Consider the following 22,034-nt stretch of genomic DNA (forward strand, 5'->3'; position numbering starts at 1 on the left):
AAAGAAGTCTTCATGAGCATTAAAACTTTTCTTCAAGCTGGGCTCGGTGGCTCAGCCTGTAATCCCGCGCCTTTGGGAGGCTGAGGTGAGTGGATTGCCTGAGCCCGCGGGTTCGAGACCTGCCTGGGCAGCAAGACCTCATCTCTACAATAAATCAAAAAAAAAAAATCAGCCAGGCGTGGTAGCGAGCGCCTGTAATTCCAGCTACTCAGAAGGCTGAGGCGGAAGGATTGCCGGAGCCCAGCAGGTTGAGGCTGTGGTGGCCGGGAGTGGCCACTGCACTCCAGTCTGGGCGACAGAGTGAAACTCCAACTCAAAAAAAACAAACAAACAAACAAAAAACTTTTCTTCAGAGAACATAATTGAAGCCTGGTGATGGCTGCACTCAGAGGCTCACTTGGTCTTTTTCAACAAGTCATTTCATAAATTGTATGGTTTTTTTTCTAATCTTAAATTTTCACTTCTACTATATGAATAAAAATATCACTAAGAGAAAGTAGGGAGGGGAAAAAAATAAAGCATCCTCTTGACGTAAAACCTGGTCCTGACTTTCAAGTGTCATGAAAGCTTCATGATGGCTGTCAGGAGGCAAGTCTGGGGAGGTGAGGAGAACTAAGAGTGGGGAGACCAGGCCCAGCAGCACTGCCTGGACTCACCCTCCCTCCTGAACAAGTGCTGCCAAACCACCATGGATGGCTCAGTACATGGCTCATGCCTGTAATCCTAGCACTTTGGGAGGTGAAGGTGAGAGGATTGCTTGAGCCCTGGAGTTCGAAACCAGCCTGGGCAACATTGTGAGACATCGTCCCTACAAAAATAAAAAAATTAGCCAGGTGTTGTGGCACATTCCTGTAGTCCCAGTTACTTGGGAGGCTGAGACAGAAGGATTGCCTAAGTTCAGATGGTTGAGGCCACGGTGAGCAGTGATTGTGCCACTGCACTACAGCCTGGGCAACAGAATGAGACCCTGACTCAAAAAAAAAAAAAAAAACACCATGGAGGACGATGTAATGCACCCAGGCTCTCACTGAGGCTCAGCTTTCAACCACAGGCTGAAGCAAACAAAAGCTGGTCCACACTCGGAAGCAGAGGACCTGGGTAACCAGACCTTCCTTTCCACCACAGAGCTCTCCGTGGGGTAGGGGATGCTCTGCTCACTTGAGAACAGAGACGTGGGGCAAGAAGAAGGAGATACTCCCCTCCTCCCATGTTTATGAAGAAAAGGACATGCCACATCCTTTCTTGGTCCCGAACATGGTCTTTGGAAAAGACTTTTTGGAAATGATAAAAGGATGTTCAGAGGCCAGGCTTTTGACTGTGTGGTGGACTCCAAGTGCATCTCAAAGCAGCAGCCAGAAAGACTGTGGCGGTCCTACCTTCTCCCCCTGGCAGGCTGACAGTCATACTGCCGAGTTTCATCTTTTTCCTGGAATTCAGTGGTCAAGAAAGAGCCCTGCCATTTCCAAGACAAGGGCCCATGTCCTGTGGGGATTCTGGACACAGAGTGAGGAAGTGGAGTGCCCTCGTAGGCCCAGGGCTCATGTCAAAATAAAGAGCCAGCCTGAGCATGAGCAGGGAACTGTCAGACCACAAGGGTGACCTTTAGTGATGGAGACAGGGTGGCCTCACAGGTGTTTCCTTTTGTTCGTTAGGCTGTGCATTTTAAGGATAACTCAAGAGTGTCCTAAACCAGGTTCTATGTGTGGGAGAAATATATGTTTGCACTTATTTTCCTACCATGCTATAATTAGATTCAAATTTTCTTTAAATTAATAAGCTCCCTTTTATCAATCATGAAATGAAGAAAACCATCTCTCAACTATTAGAACTATGAACCAGGACACAAACAAGGACAATTCTCTGAAGGTTTGGATTCAAGATCTTCAGATTTGTTATTTTGTATTTAATTTTATCAAAACCTCGTTCTAATCTAGGCTCTGTTACAAAATATCTGAGCACATCACTTAAGCTCTCTGCTAACGAGGCCATTGGACTTCAGGATTTCTGATGTCTTTCCAACTTCAAAATTCTATCTTGGAAGACACATTCTCAAGCCAATGATTAAAAGAAGCTTATGTTACACTATTTCACTTTGTTGGCAAAGAAAAAACAGATGTTCCTTAAAAAATCATTCTCTATGCCCTTCTTACTACTTTGCTGTTAAGAAGACTGGTGGTGACAGCCCAGGCAGGTTTCACACCAGTGCCTTCTCCAGTCATTCCCATCTAATCGGTGCCACTTTAAAAAGTATCAGGAGGTCAAAGGAGATAGGAAGGAGCTTCTGCCTAAATTATCAACTTTTTACTTTTATAATGATTTAAGCTCATTACAATTTTAAATTATATATGTTTATTTCAATTAAAATGTTCACAGACTAAAAGATGGTATTTTATTAGAATCAATGTATAAGAAGTTTGCAATACTCATTTCTCATGAAAAATAAAAAGGGAGAGTGAGAGAAGGTAATCATTAAGATTTGTGGACCTGAGTGACCACGAAAACAGATCTCTTCCTGCAAACCAAGCACACAGAGACACACCCGCCTGTCTAGCAGCAGCATCCGGATGATGCATTAGATAAAGACCCAACATCCTGTGTGGTATTTGGAATGCAGGGTAAGGCTCACAGCTCATGAAGGCAGGATTCAGGTGCTGCTCACTGCAACACTTTGCAGACACACCACATCCATGCCAATGACTCGTGACTGACTGTCCCATGCAGTGACAGTGAACTGGGCATACTCTCACTCACTCTTGGAGGAAGCACTTTCCCTTTTAAGAGAGAATGAATTCAGGCAATTCTTTACAAAAATGACAAGGTTCAAAAGAAATGTTTGCTCCAAGGCACCAAGGGTGTAAGGCTTTTTAGAAAACACACAGAAATGAACAGACTAAAAAAGGGAATTAGTTCTCAATGGAGAAATCTGTTACCTACTGTAACTAGTGTAGACAATTACTTCAGATCAATTACAATAAAATGCACATGAACAGACTGCACTGTGAGTGGGAATGTCAGGCTAAGAGCATTCCTGTGGGCACTCAGGGTGCTGGCTGGGATGCACTCAGGGGTTTCTTCTCAGGGACAGAGAATCTGCACATCATTTGTACTTGTAAAATCCTTCTCCAGTCTTCTTGCCAAGCTTCTTCTCCGCTACCAGCTCATTCAGGGTTGGGCTGGGCTGAAATACGGGGTTCATCGCATCCATTTCATGCCACCCTATTGCAAGGGGGGAAAAGGGGCTTAGAACAAAGTGCTGGGCTATTTTTACATCTTGACATTCCCAGGGCAAGTCTGGAGGCAAAGCATGAGGAGGAGGGTCCCTCCTCTGAAGTGGGAGAGCACCCTGGGCACAGTGCCGACTCAGGCCACCACAGCAGAGGCACCAGGAGAGCTGCACAGGTACAGCCATGTCAGCCCCAGAGCAGGTGCACTGCTCATACCTGTGCTGAACGAAGCCTGGCCCTGTTATGACTCTCCTGTTTATCCAGTTTCTCTCGGGAAACCACTGAGGCTGAAAGTCCAAGGACACTAACAGAATCCATTAGCTTGCTGGTTGGACTCCTCAGTGGTACAGTTAACTTTCAGAATACATGTTAAAAATCTGAATTCCTACCACTGGTATTGTGTATCCTCATAAAATTCAAAACTTTACACTCCAGCTAGAGCCCTCCCAACTCCTCCCAAAGACATAAGCATTCTTTGTGAAACTTGGGACCATGAGGTACATTCAACTTCAATTGTCTGGTTTTAATAATTAGTTTTACTGTCTTCAGAGCCACTACATTAAAATCGATATTTTTTTTAAATGGCTGTGTATCTGGATTGCAATGGAAGTTACACAAATTAATTCACGTGATAAAATGACCTGGTATACCAATGTTATTTCCTGGTTTTAATTTTGCACTATGGTTATATAAGACATAACCATTGGGAGGAGCTGACTCAATGGTACATAGGACTATTTTTGCTATATTTGCAACTTCCTATGAATCCATAATTGTTTCAAGATGAAAAGTTAAAAAAAAAAAAGATTACCCCATACAATAGGCAGTCATATTTTTCCTTCTCCTGACATCTGTTAACTTAGGGGTCCCCAGACCCTAGACCACAGACCGGTATTGCCTGTGGCCTGTTAGGAACCCAGCCACACAGCAGGAGGTGAGGGTGGGCAAGCAAGCAAAGCTTCATCTATATTTACGTGGCTCCCCACCGTTTGCATTACTACCTGAGTTCCACCTCCTGGAAGACCAGCACTGAAAAGTCTGCTTCCATTTCCAACATCCTATCTTTGTGAAGCAGGGTTTTCTGCAGAAATGGCAACCGAAACGAGATTACAGAGTAGTCTGGGCATAAGCAATACACTTTGGGGGACACTTTCTCCATTGCCCCCAGATGGAACTGCCTAGTTGCAGAAAAACAAGCTCAGGGCTTCCACTGATTCTGCATTATGGTGAGTTGTATAAGTATTTCATTATACACTATAGCATTATAATAATAGAAATAAAGTGCATAATAAATGTAATATACTTGAATCATCCTGAAACCATACCCCCAGCCCTGGTCTGTGGAAAAATTGTCTTCCATGAAACCAGTCCCCAATGCCAAAAAGGTTGGGGACCACTGTGTTAACTTGAACCTTGGAAGGTCTTTGCTAAGAGACCTGATAATTTCTGTTTTAATTATAGGCATTATAATTCATAGTTCAGAAGAATGACCTCAACTCAATTAAAGAAAGACAACAAAGAATTCCAAGCCCTACCGTCCATGATGAACTTTGTAGTATCCAGCCCAACATAGTCTAAAAGCTCAAATGGGCCCATGGGATACCCGGCTCCTAACTTCATGGCAGTGTCAATGTCTTCCTTGGATGCATCACCTGAGGAGAAAGGGCAGCACTGGGTCACCACCATCTTTCCTATAAATCTCCCTATCATGGGGTTAGTCCAAGAATTACTAGAATTTCATATACTTGCATATTCAAAAAATGGCTAGAGTCAAAATTTCTTTTTTCAGAGGTACATGCTGAATAGGTCACAAGAGTTTCAAAGCTACTGCACCACTGTTCATGGAGAGAGAAAGCCCCAGTGCCTGGAAAAGGGCCATTAGCTACTTACAAATGGATTGGCGTTTTCCAACTCTAGAATAATTAATTTTAAAGTATCATTTAAAGCTATATTTTCATTGAAATATCATTTAAAGCTATATTTTTTATTCATAATTGGGCTTTTCCAAAAAAGAAAAGAACTAAGCCTTCTGTTTTTCTATGTCCTGTATGTATACTTTTCTTTTCCAGCTTTCTTGGCTCTCCAAGTATTGAGTATTCCCTTGGAATCACATTCACATAAACTCTTCAGACAAGATAACTGTTTAAAGAATAGCCTGAACCTGATTTAGAATTGCCATGTGTGTTTGAAAGCGTGTTGAGTAGACTAAGATGAGGGTCAGTGCACTTTTCCCTTGGATTTTTACTCTTAACATGTTGTCCTTGGGCCACAAGAGGCCTTTACAGAAAACAGCCTGTTCCCTTTCTTCAAAACCATAAACTGGAATAGCCTGTAACAAGTGGCTACTAGAATTTTGTTCCAAAGCACAAAGAAGCAATCAATCACACCAAGCTAAATAGAAAAGGAAAGTGGTGGGGGGTGAGGGAGGAGGAGGGAGAGTGCTAAAACACTCAGAAAGAGTTTCATACCAAAAATTTCAGATGTTTAGGCACAAGGAGCAGAAACTCTTACATATCGATAAAGACTACATATTTAAAAAGCATATAAAGTAGTAAAGTAATGTCAAAGGATTTCAAGGCAGTTTAAGGTGATTAGAATATCACTCAGTTATTTTTTTATGAGTGACATTATTAATACTACACTAATTAGGATTCGACTTCTGGGAAATCACAATTTGAGTTTCAGGCCATAAGAAAGCAAACAAAATACAAATCCATATATGAGCCTTATCAGGCAGCCTCATTCATTTACTCATTCATTCAACTTTTATGTAGATCTATTACATACATACCAGGCACCCGGGACTTAGGATGGGACAAAGGAAAAAAGATGAGACTTAGGATGGGACAAAGGAAAACAAGACAAGCACGCAATGTACTCATGATATAACAGAAGGACTCAGATGTCTCAACCAAAAATGTCAACCTTGCAAGTGCTGAAGAGTCATGAAGGTTTACACAGTTGTGTGAGCAAATATGGAGAGATTTACTCAGACTGCCAGAACTTCACTAGAACCACTCCCTAGGCCTGAGTCCTGAGGGATGAAGAAAGACTCCTAAGGCACAAGCAGGTAGAGGAGGACATTCTAGGCAGAGAGAATGGCTTGTGCAGAGGCAGGAATTAGAGGGAACATGCCATCTCTGGGAGGATTTCATCAGACCATGAGGCTCTGTGCTGGGAAAGTCCCCCCAGTGCTGGAAGTAATGGCTGGGCAGGCTCCTACTTTGGGTCTCAGCACCTGCCTCCATGCTGGGGCACTGCCCTCACACAGTTAAGGCTCAGCCTCTCACTTCCTTCAGGCTCTGCTCGGGTGTCACCACCTCAGAGAGTCTCCTCCTCCTCCCTACATATGGAACAGCAACTCCCTGGGCTCCAGGTTAGGACTCCTGCCATCCCTGGACTTTATTATCTTCTCCACAATTACTAGCCACAACATAACATGTCCATGCCCCAGCTCCTATACAATGGGTAGTCACCCTGGTGATGGAAAGCTGAAAGCATAATGGTTCTAAGTTGCTTATATCCATTAATTAAATCTATATTAAAGGACAAGATAATGAACCCTAGAAGCAAGACTCTAATTCCAGATTCTGAGACTCACTTAAGGACCATTTTATTTTGAAATATAGTTTGAAGATACAGCACATCATAGAAAAAAAACTAAATAGTTCTACAAAGTCAGCATAACTCTACAAATTTTGTTCTGAGTAATACAGAGCAAAGGAGGCAAAAAGGGAAGAAATAAAAGATGCAAACACAGATCACTGTGCCAACTAAGAGTTAAATGTGTAATCAGGTTTTATACCATTCCTAAACTTCTTTAGAGTCAAGTATTTCTCTGAGAATCTGACAGCCTCTCCATAAAAAAAAGCATGTATATGTAACATGCTATCAGCCTTAGGAAAACTCTGTCCTGCTGCTAGTTAAAAGCCTCTAACTCTAGTTAGGGGCTGCATCAGTCTTAGGAGAACTCTGTCTGCCTCTAGGTAAAAGCCTGACAAAGCAGAGCTTCTTCCGTGAGCTCCAAATCTGCAGGCTGGAGCCTGGGACCCACTCACACCTGCTGCTTTGGCTGGCTTGGCAGCAACCCCTACCACCCAACCTCAGCATCAACAGTAGAGGCCCCAGCGCCCTGATCAGACACACCATCCTGCATGCTTCGTGTTTCCTAATTGCCTGTCCTATGCAAACACTCTGGGGAGAATGAAGATGAAGAGGACCCAGACACTGCCCTAGAACAGCGAGTACAGTGAGAGAGGGGGAACACATGTTGTGCCACAGGAAGGAGTGGCAAGGGCCAGAGGGAGAGCCAAAGCCTCAAGCTGTGACAACAGAGATCACGTCCAACCTGGAGTGCCATGGACACTCAGGTGAGAATGGTGGAATAAGTCTGCGGAGATGGCAGGGCAGAGGGTGAGAAGGAAGGTTCTCTGGCAGAGCCTATATGTAGCAGGTCACCATAGATCCACTGAGATTGTCCTGAACAGAGGGAATGCTATAAGCAGGATGTCGCACAGTGACTGGGGACAGGCTCACGACCCTTCCAGGGCCAGCTACCAGCACACCCCCTCAGCAGAACTGACCACGTGGTCTGCCACCCTGCTAGTGCTGACCAGCTGGAGTGAGTGCCTAGCAGGGGCAGTAGTCCATTGTTGGGCACCAGCCTGTCCAGCCTCTGTCCCTCTCACCCACACCGGTGAGAGTGACTGGTGCATACATCAGGCCTCAGTCACCAAGTATAAAAGAAAGAGAGCAAAAGAAAGGGAGGACAGAGCTGGAGACACTGAAAAAAGGTCCATCACAAGGTGCAGTCAGACAGTAGAGGCAAGAGAGGGTCTATGGGGAGTCGGGAGAAGTGCTGCCAGCAGGGCCTGACCGGACAGGCCCACACATTTTTCCAGTGAACTCCACCACTCATGACAGCAGGCAGCAGGCTATGGATGGAGCACCCAGGCCCCAGCTGTGTCAACAGTCGGGCACAGAAAAGTTCTTCCCACATGAGTCCAGACTAAGGTCACAGAGACTTTGCCATGCTGCTGGACCCCAAGACACCTCCAGGGGGTATGTGCGCAGATACAGTATGCAGTGTTCCAACCTCCTGGAAAATATGACACTTTCATAGCAAGTAGTGGTGGAGACTGGTCTGGAGAAGACATGAGGTTGGTTAGCTGTGGTATAATCCCACCACTTTGGGAAGCCAAGGTTGGAGTTCAAGACCAGCCTGGCCAACATAGTGAGACCTTGTCTCTACATAAAAACACAAAAATTACCCTGATGTAGTGGCACAAGCCTGTAGTCCCAGCTACTCGGGGTGGGGGGTCGTAGGGAAGAGGCTGAGATGGGAGGATTGCTCGAGCCCAGGAGGTCGAGGTTGTGGGATTGTGTCAGTGCACTCCAGCCTGGGTGAAAAAGTGACACTCTGTCTGAAAAAGAAAAGAAAAGGAAAGAAGAAAAAGAAAAGACAGAAGGTAACATGAATTCCCTTGCTTCCTGAGGGAGCCTCCCTAAGGCAACCTGACTGGAACAGGGAGAGCTGGGATAAAAAAGGAACAGGTATGACAAGGGGGAATCAAACGTGTTGAAGAGACATAGCAGGCAAAAGAGGGAGCATTCAGATGCTTCTGGCTTTAAAGTGGAATCACTGCAGTTGGGTCAGAGGCTCAGAGCAGTGAACAGAGACAGGCGCAGGTAGCGTCTAAGCACTCCTCTGTGTTGGCTGAAGGGAGGGAGTAGCCAGGCAGCAGAAGGACATGGTGAGAGGCTTGGGGTGTGACACAGTTCAGACCATAGTGTGGACTGGAGGGAGGCAGTCCCCACTCCAGACAGGACACCCAGTTCCTTCAGAAGCAGATGCCCTGGTTCACAGGCCCTGAGAAAGCTGTGGAAAAAGAGGCAAAGGGGCCTATAGTGGCAGGCTATCAAGGGTAGCACCAATGCACGCTAAGAGCATGTCCCTGTGGGGTCAGGTCCTGCCCTGCCAGCTTCACCTCACAGGTGACCAGTGATGGTGAGGACAAAAGGGCATCCATCCACCTATGCAGAAAGGCACTGCTGCTGTTGGGGAGCCAAGACAAGACAAGGACTTTCCACTTTCCATCAGACACTTGGTACATCTGAGAGTATATCAAAGGGACACACTGTGTTTCAGTGAGAAAAACACCATGAAGAGGTGGATCAGCCACATGCCACATTCTGAAACATTATATATATTTTTTTAAAACTACACAACTGCCTTTTAAGGTAGGACAAAATGTTTCACACTTTCTTTGAGGTGTAATTAGGCATATTTGTTGATAGATAAACACAGAAGTGTTGGTTTGATCTTGGAGCAAAAGTGAGGCAATTGCTTCCATAAACCATAGAGAAAAGTTTTAATATTTAAAGCAGATTTTGAGGAAGCAAATGTGCTTTCATCTCTCTGGAAGAGCTGGTGTAAATGTTTTGTTTCAAAAATGACATTCTTAGGAGTGAGCATTTGTGAATGAAGTAATTGAAAACAATTATACTTGCTTTTTATCCAGTCCTATTAAGGCTTGCTCGCCTTTGAAGCAGACATGATAGTTACCTTTCCAGAAATAGGGAGGGGAAGGCCGGCAGAAGGATGCAGATCAACATAGAACCCAGGACCCTATCCCAAGTCTGATCTTTCTACAACAGGAAAAACTAAATTCTTTGTCGATTAAGGAAAAATCTTTAGACCATTTCTAAAGGTTAAAAAAGCACATCACAGTGTCATTCAGTAAGGACAGAAACAGGTCTACTAAAAACCATCCTTGACACACAACAGCCTTGTCCCACAGTTGTCATTACCTGTCACATAGTCATGAGTTTTAGACCTTAGGAACTTTCAAGATCCCCTAGCCTAGTGATTTTTATATGATGATTATTTTCTAAAGTAGTAAACTTCTTTTTTTTTTTTTTTTTGAGTTGAAGTCTTACTCTTTCACCCAGACTACCGCAGCCTCGACCTGCTGGGCTCTGGCAATCCTTCCGCCTCGGCCTTCCGAGTAGCTGGAACTACAGGCGTGCGCTACCACACCTGGCTCATTTTGATTTATTGTAGAGATGAGGTCTCGCCAAGTTGCCCAGGCGGGTCTTGAACCCGCAGGCTCAGGCAATCCACTCACCTCAGCCTCCCAAAGTGTGGGATTACAGGCTGAGCCACTGAGCCGGGCTATAGTAAACTTTTTAACCAAAAGTAGAGATCCAGGATACTAATCTGGGTGACCTGTACAGAAGCTCTGGCTAGGCCTGTAGTGGGAGTCCCATAGCTGCTTCTCAGAGGCCTCACAAGGAAGCCTGGGGCCATGGGAACACAGTGAGGGAGGTATCAGGGCCCAGGGTGAGGCTCAGCTCACAGGGCTCCAAGTGGTCATTCCTTCCCCTTCTTTGTACTGCTGACCCTCCCTAAGATGCTGTGAAACTCCAGGCAGTGGTGCCAGAGCGGAGGCCCACTGCTCCTGCCCCAGGACTGGATAGATACCTCGTTCATACAACTTGATTGCATCCAGGAGGTATGGAATCAGGAGACGGTTCACAATAAACCCGGGAGTGTCCTGTTAAAGGAGAGAAAAACAGTAAAGATTAGTGAATTTTCATTAAACTGTATCTTTTGTGAAGTCACCAGATTGCCCTTTCATGTCCTGCACTGTTACCCACATTTATCAAGCTCTACATTTTCAATTTTTTGTTCTAAAGTTCTAGCACAGCCTTATTTCTATCTCACATGACAGTTTAACAATCAAGGTACATAAAAGAAAAAAGTCAGCCCCAGATGCCCCCTCTGCACAAATCCTGAAAGGAAGGCAGATCAAGGCACAGGAGTCACCAGAAAGAACATGGCTTTGGGGGCAGGAAGATCTGGGTTCAATCTCTGATACTCTGTCCTGTTGTCACTCTGAAACTCAGTTTCTTCATCTGTGGATGGAGGGGTTATAATCACCACCTCATTATCTTGAGACAATTATCATTATTATCTTGAGAAGATACTCGGAAAACACACACGATGCTGTGCACACGGCCCTGTACTCAAGCAGTGGCCTCCTTAGTCCTTCCCACTTCCCCCCAGGAATCTAGAAAAAGCACTACTCCATCGTGAGCAATTTTCACAGGAGGACTGCTCTCCAGGCAACCTGGAGCTGTTCCTGGGCTCTTCAGCGTCTTCTTGGGTTCCAGTGCACAACACAGTGGAGTTGAGTTGGGGCAGGTGCTGGAACAGCATGGAATTCCGAGAGTAGGCCTTTCAGGGCATGCCACCTAAGGCCCTTGCACCCTGGACGGCACCTCGAGCCACACAGCCCTTTTCAGGGATGTCCCTCCTGGCAACTAATCTAATCATCTTCCTGGGAGGACTAGTGTGGGATTTGGATTTCATCTACAGATTTCTTTTGGGGACTTGTCAAGGAGGCCAGGTTGGTACTTTTGCCAGGAAGCGGATTTCCACTAAATAAATGGAGCCTCTGTTTTTGTCAGAAGGCTGTGATCTTCCTGATGGCAGAAGACTTCACCCTGGTCTGGGCCTTGTCCTATCTCTAGTACACACCAGGCACTCCATTAACATTTCAATTGAGGATGAGCAGGTCCAGCATTCCTCACAAAGCGAACCACACTGCATGCTAGGCAACAGGAGTTGAACCTCCTTTAACTTTGGACAAGCTGAAACCAACTCCAAGCCCTATCACCACAGGAGCATAAAGATGCCCAAATGAGCTTTATCAGCTTAATCAAGGTTATGAAACGATGTTGATATTATAGGTGCGGCAAAGATACTCTTTTCAACTTCAAAAGGTTTAGAGTAGAAACTCAGGTTAAGGCATCTGAGCACAGGAGGCACACCACACACAGGTTTAATGGGCAGAAAGCAGCCTGGTAAAATATGCACTGCAATTGCAATTGTTAATATTCTCTAGAGACAGAGCTCAGAGCGTAACAAGGAAAAAGTTCTAAAACTTACTAGTAACCAAAGAAACATTCATTAGGACAAATACCATATTTGCCAACAAGATTATCAAGAGTTGTTCCCCCATTATTATGATATTCAATGCCACCGAGGACGGAGAAAGACAGATGCTCTCAGAATATAGGTGGAATGTAAAGAGAAATAGTCCAATAATAGAGCGATTTATTTTGTCTTTTTTTTTTGTTTTTAGAGTCAGAGTCTCACTCTGTTACCCAGGCTGGAGTGCAGTGGCATGATCATGGCTCACTACAGCCTCAACTTCCTGGGTTCAGACAATCCTTCTGCCTCAGCTTCCCGAGTAGCTAAGACTACAGGCATGCACTATCAGGCCTGGCTAAATTTTTGAATTTTTTGTAGAGACAAAGTCTTACTATGTTGCCCAGGCTGGTATTGAACTCCTGGGCTCAAGCGATCTTCCTGCCTTGGCCTCCCAAAGTGCTAGGATCATAGGCATGAGCCACAACACCTGGCCTCACTAATTTAGTTTTACATTATCACATCCCTTATCTTTATCAGATTTTTAATTTCTTTATTAAACACATTTTATTTACTGTGCTTATTATGTGTCAGGTACTGTTCTAAGTACTTTACAAATATTAATTCATTTATATCTCATAATAACCTCATGCAACAGGTACTATTATTATCCCTGTGTGAGGTATGAGGATACTGAGGCACAGAGACATTAAGTAACTCACCGAGGTTCACACAGTTAATAAGTGCCAGAGCCAGGATTTGAACAGAGTCAAACTAGTCCATGACCTTAACCTTCACATCACTGTCTCCCTGTGAAGTCTTACTATCAAGACACATTCCAGGCACATTAATGTCATTCTTCTGTCAGGCATTGGTAAAGTACAATATTGTAGACCAAATCCGCCCATTTTTCAATAAAGTTTTGTTGGAGCATAGCCACACTAGGGCCTGCATGTACTGTCTCTAGCTGCTTTCACATTACAACAGCAGTGCTGAATAGTTACAAGAGACTGTAGCATAAAATGTCGACTATCTAGCAGAAAAGTCTGCTGACCCTTGTTCTAGGTGGGTACCATACAGTGTCTGGATGCCTCATCAACAGCTTCAATAACTGACCCAGAAAGCCCTAAGATACCACACAGAGGAGTTCTGAAATGATCTGACAAGGACAATTATATGTGGCCAAAGAGTTCCTATTCCTGCAGCCACGTGTCCACTCCAATGGGAGAATGAATCATCGCTCTCCGCGAATTAATGATGCTGCTGAGGATAACCATTCGTTTTTTCCTGCATGTCCATTTTCATATCTTGTTTTGCCTCACCCTGATGTTCTTCCTAATCCTATTGCTACTTTCTTCCACTAACAAAGCATAAATGGGTAAGAAAGGACAGCTACAGTATCCAGTTAGTAATTAAAATCCAGATTTGAAACCACAGAACTAAACAAATACAAAAGAGTATTCAAAATGAGAGTCCCTGATAACACCTTGCTCCTGGACTGGGGGCAGGAGACAGCACATATAAGTCTTTGGCCATCAAGACCTGCCTTGACTGATGGTTCATTCAGATGATTAAGGAACAATATGTTTTTTTAATGGGTTAATACATTACTGTGAGATCAAACTGAGGAATATTTTAGAAAGCAAAAGTATTCCAAGAGAAGATCTATAATGATATAAACAATTGTGGTCAAAATAGTAGGTGGCTTACTAATAAAACCTGGTCATGATGTGACATTTTGTGACAAAACTACCTCTTTAGAAAACCTGCAAAATCATGCATAAGTGTATTCTCTAAGAGGAAATAAAGCAAAAGAGAATAATCAGAATGAAGCAGGTCATCATTTCAGCAACAAGGATGTTTATACATATAACTGCAGAGTATAAGAAAGGGAAAAAACACCAGGCTTGGTAGCTCACACCTGTAATCACAGTACTTTGGGAGGCTAAGGTGAAAGGTTCACTTGAGCCCAGGAGTTTAAGACCAGCCTAGGCAACATAGTGAAACCTTGTCTCTACAAAAATAAAAAAATTAGCCAGGCATTCCTGTAGTCCCAGCTACTTGGGAGGCTGAGGTAGAAGGATCACCTGAGCCCAGAAGGTAGAGGTTGCAGTGAGCCATCATCGTGCCACTGTCCTCCAGCCTGAGGGATAGAGTGAGACCATGACTCAAAAAGAAGAAAGAAAGAAAAAAAGCTGGAGGTCAAGCATGCTTTCCACTCAACCATGCTTCTTACTGAAAAACAAAACAACATACAACAAGAACATAATGCAACATTCCACGGAAAAACAGCCTCATCAATGCTACCTTGGGCAGACTTCCTGTCTCATCATTTCCCTAACCATCTGTAGATTCTTCCCAAAAGTAAAGCTCTGGCTTTCTTTTAGGGATGCACGTGTCTACCAGGCTTCACCTGATACATAGGGTTCAACAGAATTTAAAGTGGATTGGGCAACAAAAACCATTAATGAAAATACAGCTGCGCATCAACAGACCCAGAGAGAAGGCCAGAGTCTTCTGATCAGTTCCAATCCTGGGCTCTGTTCTGATTTGAGACTACCCAACTAATAGTCCTGTGCATGGCTTAAGAATCTGGGTTCCCTGCCTGTAGACAGCCCACTCTCTGCAATAAGCAGACAGGCCTGTAGTAAACAGTACTCCTTTGCTCACATAGTTCTCTGAGAAGAATTCCACCAGGAACAAGTCAGGTTCAAAAAAAGTACATCTTCCCCAAGCTCCCCATACTCTACCTTGCAAGAAACCGGATGCTTTCCCAGGGTTTTGCTAAAGTCTATCAGAGATTCAAATGTCTTCTGGCTGGTCATTGGTGTTTTAATGACCTGGAAATGCAAAGCAGAGAATTATGACCGGAGAGTCAGCAAACAACTTCAATAGAATGTTTCTAGGAAACATTGATCAAAAGGTTCCACATATGCAACAAAAATAATTTTAGTTTTAGCACAGAAGTAGGGATCTCAGGCTAGAAACAGTGTTTCCCTAAGTGTACATTTTAAGACAACAGAGTCCTTCAGAATGCATAAAATCAAGGCTTAAAATATGCACGCATGTGTGTGGTATGAATGTGTGTGCCAGTTTTCCAGGCTTTATTGTTGAGACAGACCTGGGTTCAGCTGCACCACCTACTGGCTCTGTGACCCTGGGCATGTTTCTTGACATTGAAATCACTCTCTCTATCTCACAGAGCCAAGGTGAGAATAACATTAGCTTGAGGTAACTGAACACAGCTCCTAGGAGGAAAGAAGAGCTCAGTAAGTGCTGGCCTTTGCTACTGCTCATTACTTGAGTGGCAACGGGGAGTCAAGAAGGATACAGTGACTGTCCTTAGCATCCTCTACATGGAACCCATCTCTCCTGCCATAAATGTGAAGGAACCCTAGGAAAGTGGAGCTTTCACCCTAGTCACAGGTCTCCTGGATGCCCACATGGGCACTGCTCCCATGACACTACCCTCTCCCACACAGACATCCAGACACCAGTGGCTTCAGAACAGACTCATCCTGAAGGGGAGGCTTTCATGCATACCAAGCAGGGCTGTGGCCAGGGCCCGTCACCCACTCCAGCAGCCTCTTGACTTTCTGTGAAGCACAGGCATGGGTGCAACTGCCACCCCGCTGGCATCTATATGAGACGGCACCAAGTATAATGCACAGTCAGCACTCAGCAAATGCTTAGAGAATGCATCTGTCGGGAAGTAGATTCTGGCAAACAGAGATACCCAGGTGAATTTAAATAAATAAGTATATTTACATGGATATACACGTACATATGTACGTGTGTGTGTGTGTGTGTGTGTGTACGAGAAAGGACCCCAGAAAACCTGAAATTACCTTTCAGAGAGTGGGCCCCTTGTAGTACAGGCTTCCTCTGCTAGGTAAGTGTTCTAGGAACCCATTGGCATCAGTGTACCAGTTAGTGTTGTGAGAGGTTTTATTTGGGTTCAGTGAATTTTTTTTTAGGCAAACAAGTGACTGATTTCTCCATGACGACAACACACCTGACCATACCTCGCTGAGTGTTCAGCAGCTTTTGACCAAAAACAGCATGACTCCCATACTTCACCCTCCTTATTCACCTGATCTCACCCTGAGCAACTTTTTTTGAGTTTCCCAGTCGAAAAAACTCCTCAAAGGGAAACATTGCTGCTGATGTGGAAGAGGCGAAACAGAAACAGCAGAAAGACTAAAAGGCATCAAAACTGATGAGCTCAAAAACTGTTTTGAGCAGTGGAAAAAGCATCTCGATAGGTATATTGTATCACTTCAAAGAGTACTTTGAAGGTGAATGAAACTTAAACATGTAGTAATAAACACACAATTTTTTATAAATAAATTCTGGTTTATTTGGGTCCCCCCCTTAGGGTGTGTGTGTGTGTGTGTATGTGTATGTGTATAAAATTTAAAGGCCAATAAAGAACTCCAACCAGTGTCAAAGCAAACAGGCTTGGCTTTGATATCAGACTCTTTACACGATCTCAGGCAAGTGCATCACCTCCCTCCTATGAAGCGGGTACTGCGATAATTGATATGTTCTCCCCTTGTAAGGGGCTGCCTAGCTGCATGAGCCAATGAGCTGGTGTTTGTGCAGGGTGGAAGGCGCTGTATAAACAAGAAGTCGTTCTCTCGCCCATGTTTCCATGTGATCACAGCCTGGCTGTGGTGGCAGTCACAACACTGAGGGGAACAAATGAGTGGAAACTTGGTAACGGAGATGAGGGACAGGAAGAGATGGGCCAGAAGCAACCTGCAGGACCCCAGCAGCCCCAGAGCTGCTCAGGAGTCTAGCACCTCATCAGTGCTCCTTGTAGAGACCTTCCACTGCTTTGGTCAGATTGACTCCTGGGTATTTTATACTTTTTGTAGTTATTATAAATGTGGTTGCTTTCCTCATTTCTTTTTCAAATTGCTTACTTTTGGCATATATAAATACTACTAATTTTTGTATGTTGATTTTGTAGCCTACAACTTTACTGAATTCATTGAACAGTTCCAACAGTTTATTGGTGGAGTCTTTAGGTTTTTTTAGGTATAAGATCATGTTGTCTGCAAATAAAAATAATTTGACTTCTTCTTTCCCAATTTGGACGCCCTTTCTCTCTTTCTCCTATTGTTCTGGCCAGTACTTCCAGTATTATGTTGAATAACAGCAGTGAGAGTTGGCATCAGAACCACAGAGTTAAGACAAAGACTGCTACCTATGGAGTTTTAAAAATAAGTTTTTAGTTTAAAGAAGTCAATAGTGAAGCTTTGCTGTTTTTTTAAAAACAGGCAATGGCTCACATCTGTAATCTAGCAACTTGGGAGGATTACTTGAGCCTAGGAGTTCAAGACCAGCCTGGGCAACACAGTTAAGAACTCATCTCTACAATCCTCCTCCCCCCAAATTATCCAGGTGTAGTGGCATGCACCAGTGGTCTCAGCTACTCAGGAGGCTGAGGAGGAAGGATCGCCTGAGCCCAGGAGGTCGAGGTTGTAGTGAAACATGATCATGACACTATGCTCCAGCCTGGGCAACAGAGTGAGAGCCCAACTCAAAAAAAAAAAAAAGCATACACATTTTAAGAGATGTTATCTACGCATTACTTTCTGAAATTGAATTAAATTATGGTAGCAATGTGTAGCATGACATTCACTCAACCATGCTTCTGCCATTTTGACTGTCCTACCTATTGCATGGTGACATTCATTTGATCAATGCCATCTTCTGAGTGAACGTCATACTTAAAATGTGTATACTTTTTTTGGCAATGGAGTATGATGCTCACTTAAAAAATGGTGCATATATGTATATATTTACTTATATACTTATGTTTATGTTTATAATATGTATAATTAGGCCCAAGGAAAGGGAACACTCAGCATAGTATACAATTTGTTTTGGTGCTCACCACCAGAATAAAAATTATTGAATACAGAAGAACACTTTTACGAAATATTTTCTAGAAAATGGTAACATTTCTATGGCTCCAAGTCAAAATTTTCAACTATATGACTACCTTATATAAGAAGTTATAGAGCAGTTATATGGCTTTAAATCAACCATTATATGAAAAACTGTTAAATAGAAAAGTAAATATTAAAAAAAGAGAAAACGGTAACATTTGCTAAGAATGAGCTGTTAACAACCAACATACTATATTTCCAAATACACAAGTAGACATTATCAGATAGATTTAGTTGAAAATATTAGAGTAAATCTACAGAATGCATCTTTAACACCAAAACAATTATGTACATGATAGAGTAACTAAAGAAATTAACTGGCCCCTAGGTACTGAAATGTGGAAAGTTCCACACCACTTTGCTCTTCTCTGCATAGGACAAATGCTGTTTTTTTGGTTCCCTGCGCCTCTCCCCTTCATTCCTCATCTTCAAAAGCAGCTTGGGGAACAGAGAAGATGGGAAGGAGCTGAGGAACAATGTTAGCAGGACTGATAAATTCCTGCTGTAAGATGGTCAAAGTTGTCACTTGAGAGAAAATACTAGATGCTAGAAAAGAAGATGTAGTCATTGTTATGATTATTGTAAAAACTTATGCTGGGCAGGGGGAGGATGAGGGAATAAAGGAGGAAAAAGCAGATGGAAAAGGCAGCAGGAAGAAAACTGGCCATGTACATATTCCCAGAGGCCATGTCCATTCCTGGAGGTGTTCCCGGCTCCATCACCCACACAGCAATGTCCCCCACACTTTGCACAGGGCAATAACTCCTCGACCTCCGGAACAAATGCTACTTTAATAGCGGCTGCTCCTCAGACCCTGTAATTAGCCCCCCCTGTGAAAAGCAAGTTGCCACATTTCAGGTGCCAATTGCCTACTGTGACTCCATCTTCACACCCCAATCTCCAAGCAAGCAGAAGCCCAAACAGGAGTATAGGGGCAGCCCTCCCTGGCCCACCCCCCCACCTCCGGGTTTGTGGTCAGAAGGCTCAAGGCAGTCGGAAGCTTTGATCACAGCACACTGATGTGCCTCATCTGGGGACAATACCAAGGCACTGCTACATGGGATCAGAATTTGCCTCTGGAATGGTGGACAGGGTAGTGTAGTCCGTCTAATGAGAAGTCCATCTACAGCACCAGGAAACTGACCTCGACGAGACAACATGAACACATATGGGTCTCCCCGCTGTGGCTGCTCAAGTCCGTAGGCTCCTGCTGCCTTCCCAGTCTAATACCTCTCTGTATTGCCCATCAGCTGGGACACAAATAAGTAAATGACATTCCACAAAGTTTGCAACCCTCCTGCATATCACTGGTCAAAACAAAAAGTAGAGGGATCCTCCCAGATATTAAGTGTTTTTCTTCCTCTGGCTTTGGAAAGGACATACTATGGCAAGAGACACCGGAGCACAGGGACAGCCTCCCCCCACCACCCCCCATTTCGTTAAAATCCACCTGACACACTCCTGCTGGCAGGGGTGGTGTGATGCAGAAGAGCAAGACTGGGAGAGCAGCAGAGCCAGCAGCCACCCATATGCCAATACCTACTGACCTCCACAAGTTTCATCAGGGGCACTGGGTTGAAGAAATGAAGGCCAGCAAACTGGTCTTGTCTGGTGGTGGCATTGGCTATGTCTGTGATCTGCAAAGAGGAAGTGTTGCTGGCAAAGATTGTATGTCTGTGGAGAGAAAAAACGGTGGAGCATCAGAAGGAGGCTCATGGTTGGAAGCAGTCCACACTCCCCCCAGGTGCAAGGCACAAGATGACTGCTTCCTTCCAGACCTGTGGTCTTAACCCACTGGGGAAGGCAGGGAAAAGACACGCCCTCGAACAAGAAGGCTGAACTCAATAGACCTCGGCTTTAATTAAGTTTTGAAGTTTTAAATTAAGTATAATGGAGATTATTTGTGCTAAAGGAATATTTAATCCTCATCAATCTTTCCTTAATTTTCAAGAACAAAATTTCACCTATCTACTTGTAATAGTTAACTTCTGTGGTATGCGAGAATAAGAAAAGGTGGCTAGTTGATCAAGCAAGCTACTAAACCAACCTTCCTCACAAAATGAAACTAAATAAATCAAAGATGAATAAAGAAAGGAAGGATGTATCACAGATACCTAAAATCAATCGAAAACTCCAAATAAACACCTACATCCTCAACCAGGTAATAAACACGAATTAACAACTTTTCCTTCGAGTGAATAGCTTTTTTTCGTTGGATAGGGATGAAAATGAAAACAGAAGAAAACCAACATGATCCAAAAAAAGTTTTAAGGTGACACAGGTAGATTTGGGGATGGATGATACAGGCATATACATGATACAAGTTCAAGGTATTCTGCTTACAAAATCTTTTTTAAAAGTACCACCTGCTGGGTGTGGTGGCTTGCACCTGTAATCCCAGCACTTTGGAAGGCCGAGGCGAGAGGATTGCTTGAGTTCATGGGTTCGAGATCAGTCTGGGCAACTTGGCGAGACCTCATCTCTACAAAAAAAAAAAAAAAATTAGTCAGTCGTGGTGGTGCACGCCTGTAGTTCCAACTCCTTGGAAGGCTGAGGCAGAAGGATCACCTGAGTCCAGCGGGCTGAGACTGCAGTGGCCGAGAACGTGCCACTGTACTCCAGCCTGGGCGACAGAGACTCCTACTCAAAAAAAAAAATCATCTTATTTTGCATATTTAAGGCATTATTAATTTAAAAAACCTACACTGACTTAAGTCAAATTTAATGTTTTGAGACAACACAGTGGAGTGCCAAAGGCAGGATAAGTCAGGCCAATTTCCAGGCTTTCCGACAGTGCCACCTTGTGGATAAGAATACAAGCTGGCCTGCAGCTAATTACCCCAAACCTAAGCGCCAGACTCATGGTTCCTGAAATCAGGGTTGGGTAAGAGGAGGTAAGGAGGAGAAGAGAGAAGAAATCAGCAATTTGGAGAGGAGGGAAGAGAAGTGAAAGGTAAGGACAGTGTGGGTGGGTGGGCAAGAGTCTTCCCTCTGAAGGCACAAATGCACCTGCCTTCTCTGTAGCTTCCAAGTTAGGCCATTTAAAGGCCAAGCAGAGGGCTTTTTCTTTTTTTAAAAAATGACAAATTTTTAAGGTTTTATTTAATTATTTATTTTTGAGTTGGGGTCTGATTGTTGCCCAGGCTGGAGTGCAGTGGAACGATCATGGGTCACTGAAGCTTCCAATTCCTGGGTACAGGTGATCCTCCTGCCTCAGCCTCCCTAGTAGCTGGAACTACTGGCATGCACCACCACATCCAGCTAATTTTTTTTTCCATTTTGGTAGAGATGAGGAATTGCTATTTTGCTCAGACTTTTTCATAGTCCATTTGAAGGGTTAATTGCCTACAAAAGGGGGAAACGCTGGCACATTACATCACACAATAAAGTGACATCAGAGCCCAGTGCCATGTGATTCCAGCCCAGAGCACTCTCAGAATATATCATGAAAAAGAGGAAAATGTCTCTTTCCAGCAGACCTCTGCCTCTCCCAATCAGGGTAGGTAGGCTCTGCTCCACACAGGTCTTGCTCTGCCTGTGTTCAGCACAAACACAGTGTGTTTACATATTAAACACGCAGGACTGTCTTATTTTCTACAAAAAAAATCTTCTCATATTTTCCTGGAAGCAACTGACTCTCTTCTTGACCATCTTCTGTTTTTCTCTGACACCTAGATACCCAAAAAGCTACTCTTCCCTTAAATGTACTAAAAGCAAGTCAATAGCTTGAGCAGGCTACGCCCACACCCAGGTCCTAGTATTGAGAAGACAAAATTGGGAAGTGGGAATTGCAAAGGATCAGAGAGTCCATGCTTTGTTGAAAGGGGAAAGCTAGGACTCAGTTCAAGCTGCCTGTGACCATAGTCAAGCTCTTCAAGTGTGCTTCTTAAACTGAATGTCAACTCAGGATGCAAC

At 44.0% G+C, this 22,034-nt stretch overlaps 1 protein-coding gene across 2 annotated transcripts in view; it reads right to left on the bottom strand.

The window, feature by feature from the left end:
* Positions 1-2,326: 2,326 nt before the first annotated feature.
* The window catches only part of HADH (hydroxyacyl-CoA dehydrogenase), a 52,548-nt gene continuing 32,840 nt past the window's right edge, over positions 2,327-22,034 (bottom strand). Inside the window, exons 4-9 of one of the 2 annotated variants that reach the window (XM_021709110.1) lie at positions 19,667-19,793; positions 14,910-14,999; positions 10,704-10,780; positions 5,365-5,411; positions 4,760-4,876; positions 2,327-3,216 (exon numbers count right to left, since the gene is read on the bottom strand). In XM_021709110.1, the coding sequence (XP_021564785.1) occupies positions 3,098-3,216; positions 4,760-4,876; positions 5,365-5,411; positions 10,704-10,780; positions 14,910-14,999; positions 19,667-19,793 (577 nt within the window). In that variant the 3' untranslated portion in view covers positions 2,327-3,097. The remainder of the gene's footprint in view (positions 3,217-4,759; positions 4,877-5,364; positions 5,412-10,703; positions 10,781-14,909; positions 15,000-19,666; positions 19,794-22,034) is intronic. The other variant, XM_008051077.2, reaches the window with a different exon arrangement.

The sequence above is a fragment of the Carlito syrichta genome, unplaced genomic scaffold, assembly GCF_000164805.1.
Source record: "Carlito syrichta isolate Samal-C Ts95f unplaced genomic scaffold, Tarsius_syrichta-2.0.1 Scaffold158902, whole genome shotgun sequence".
Classification (NCBI taxonomy): Eukaryota; Metazoa; Chordata; class Mammalia; order Primates; family Tarsiidae; genus Carlito; species Carlito syrichta.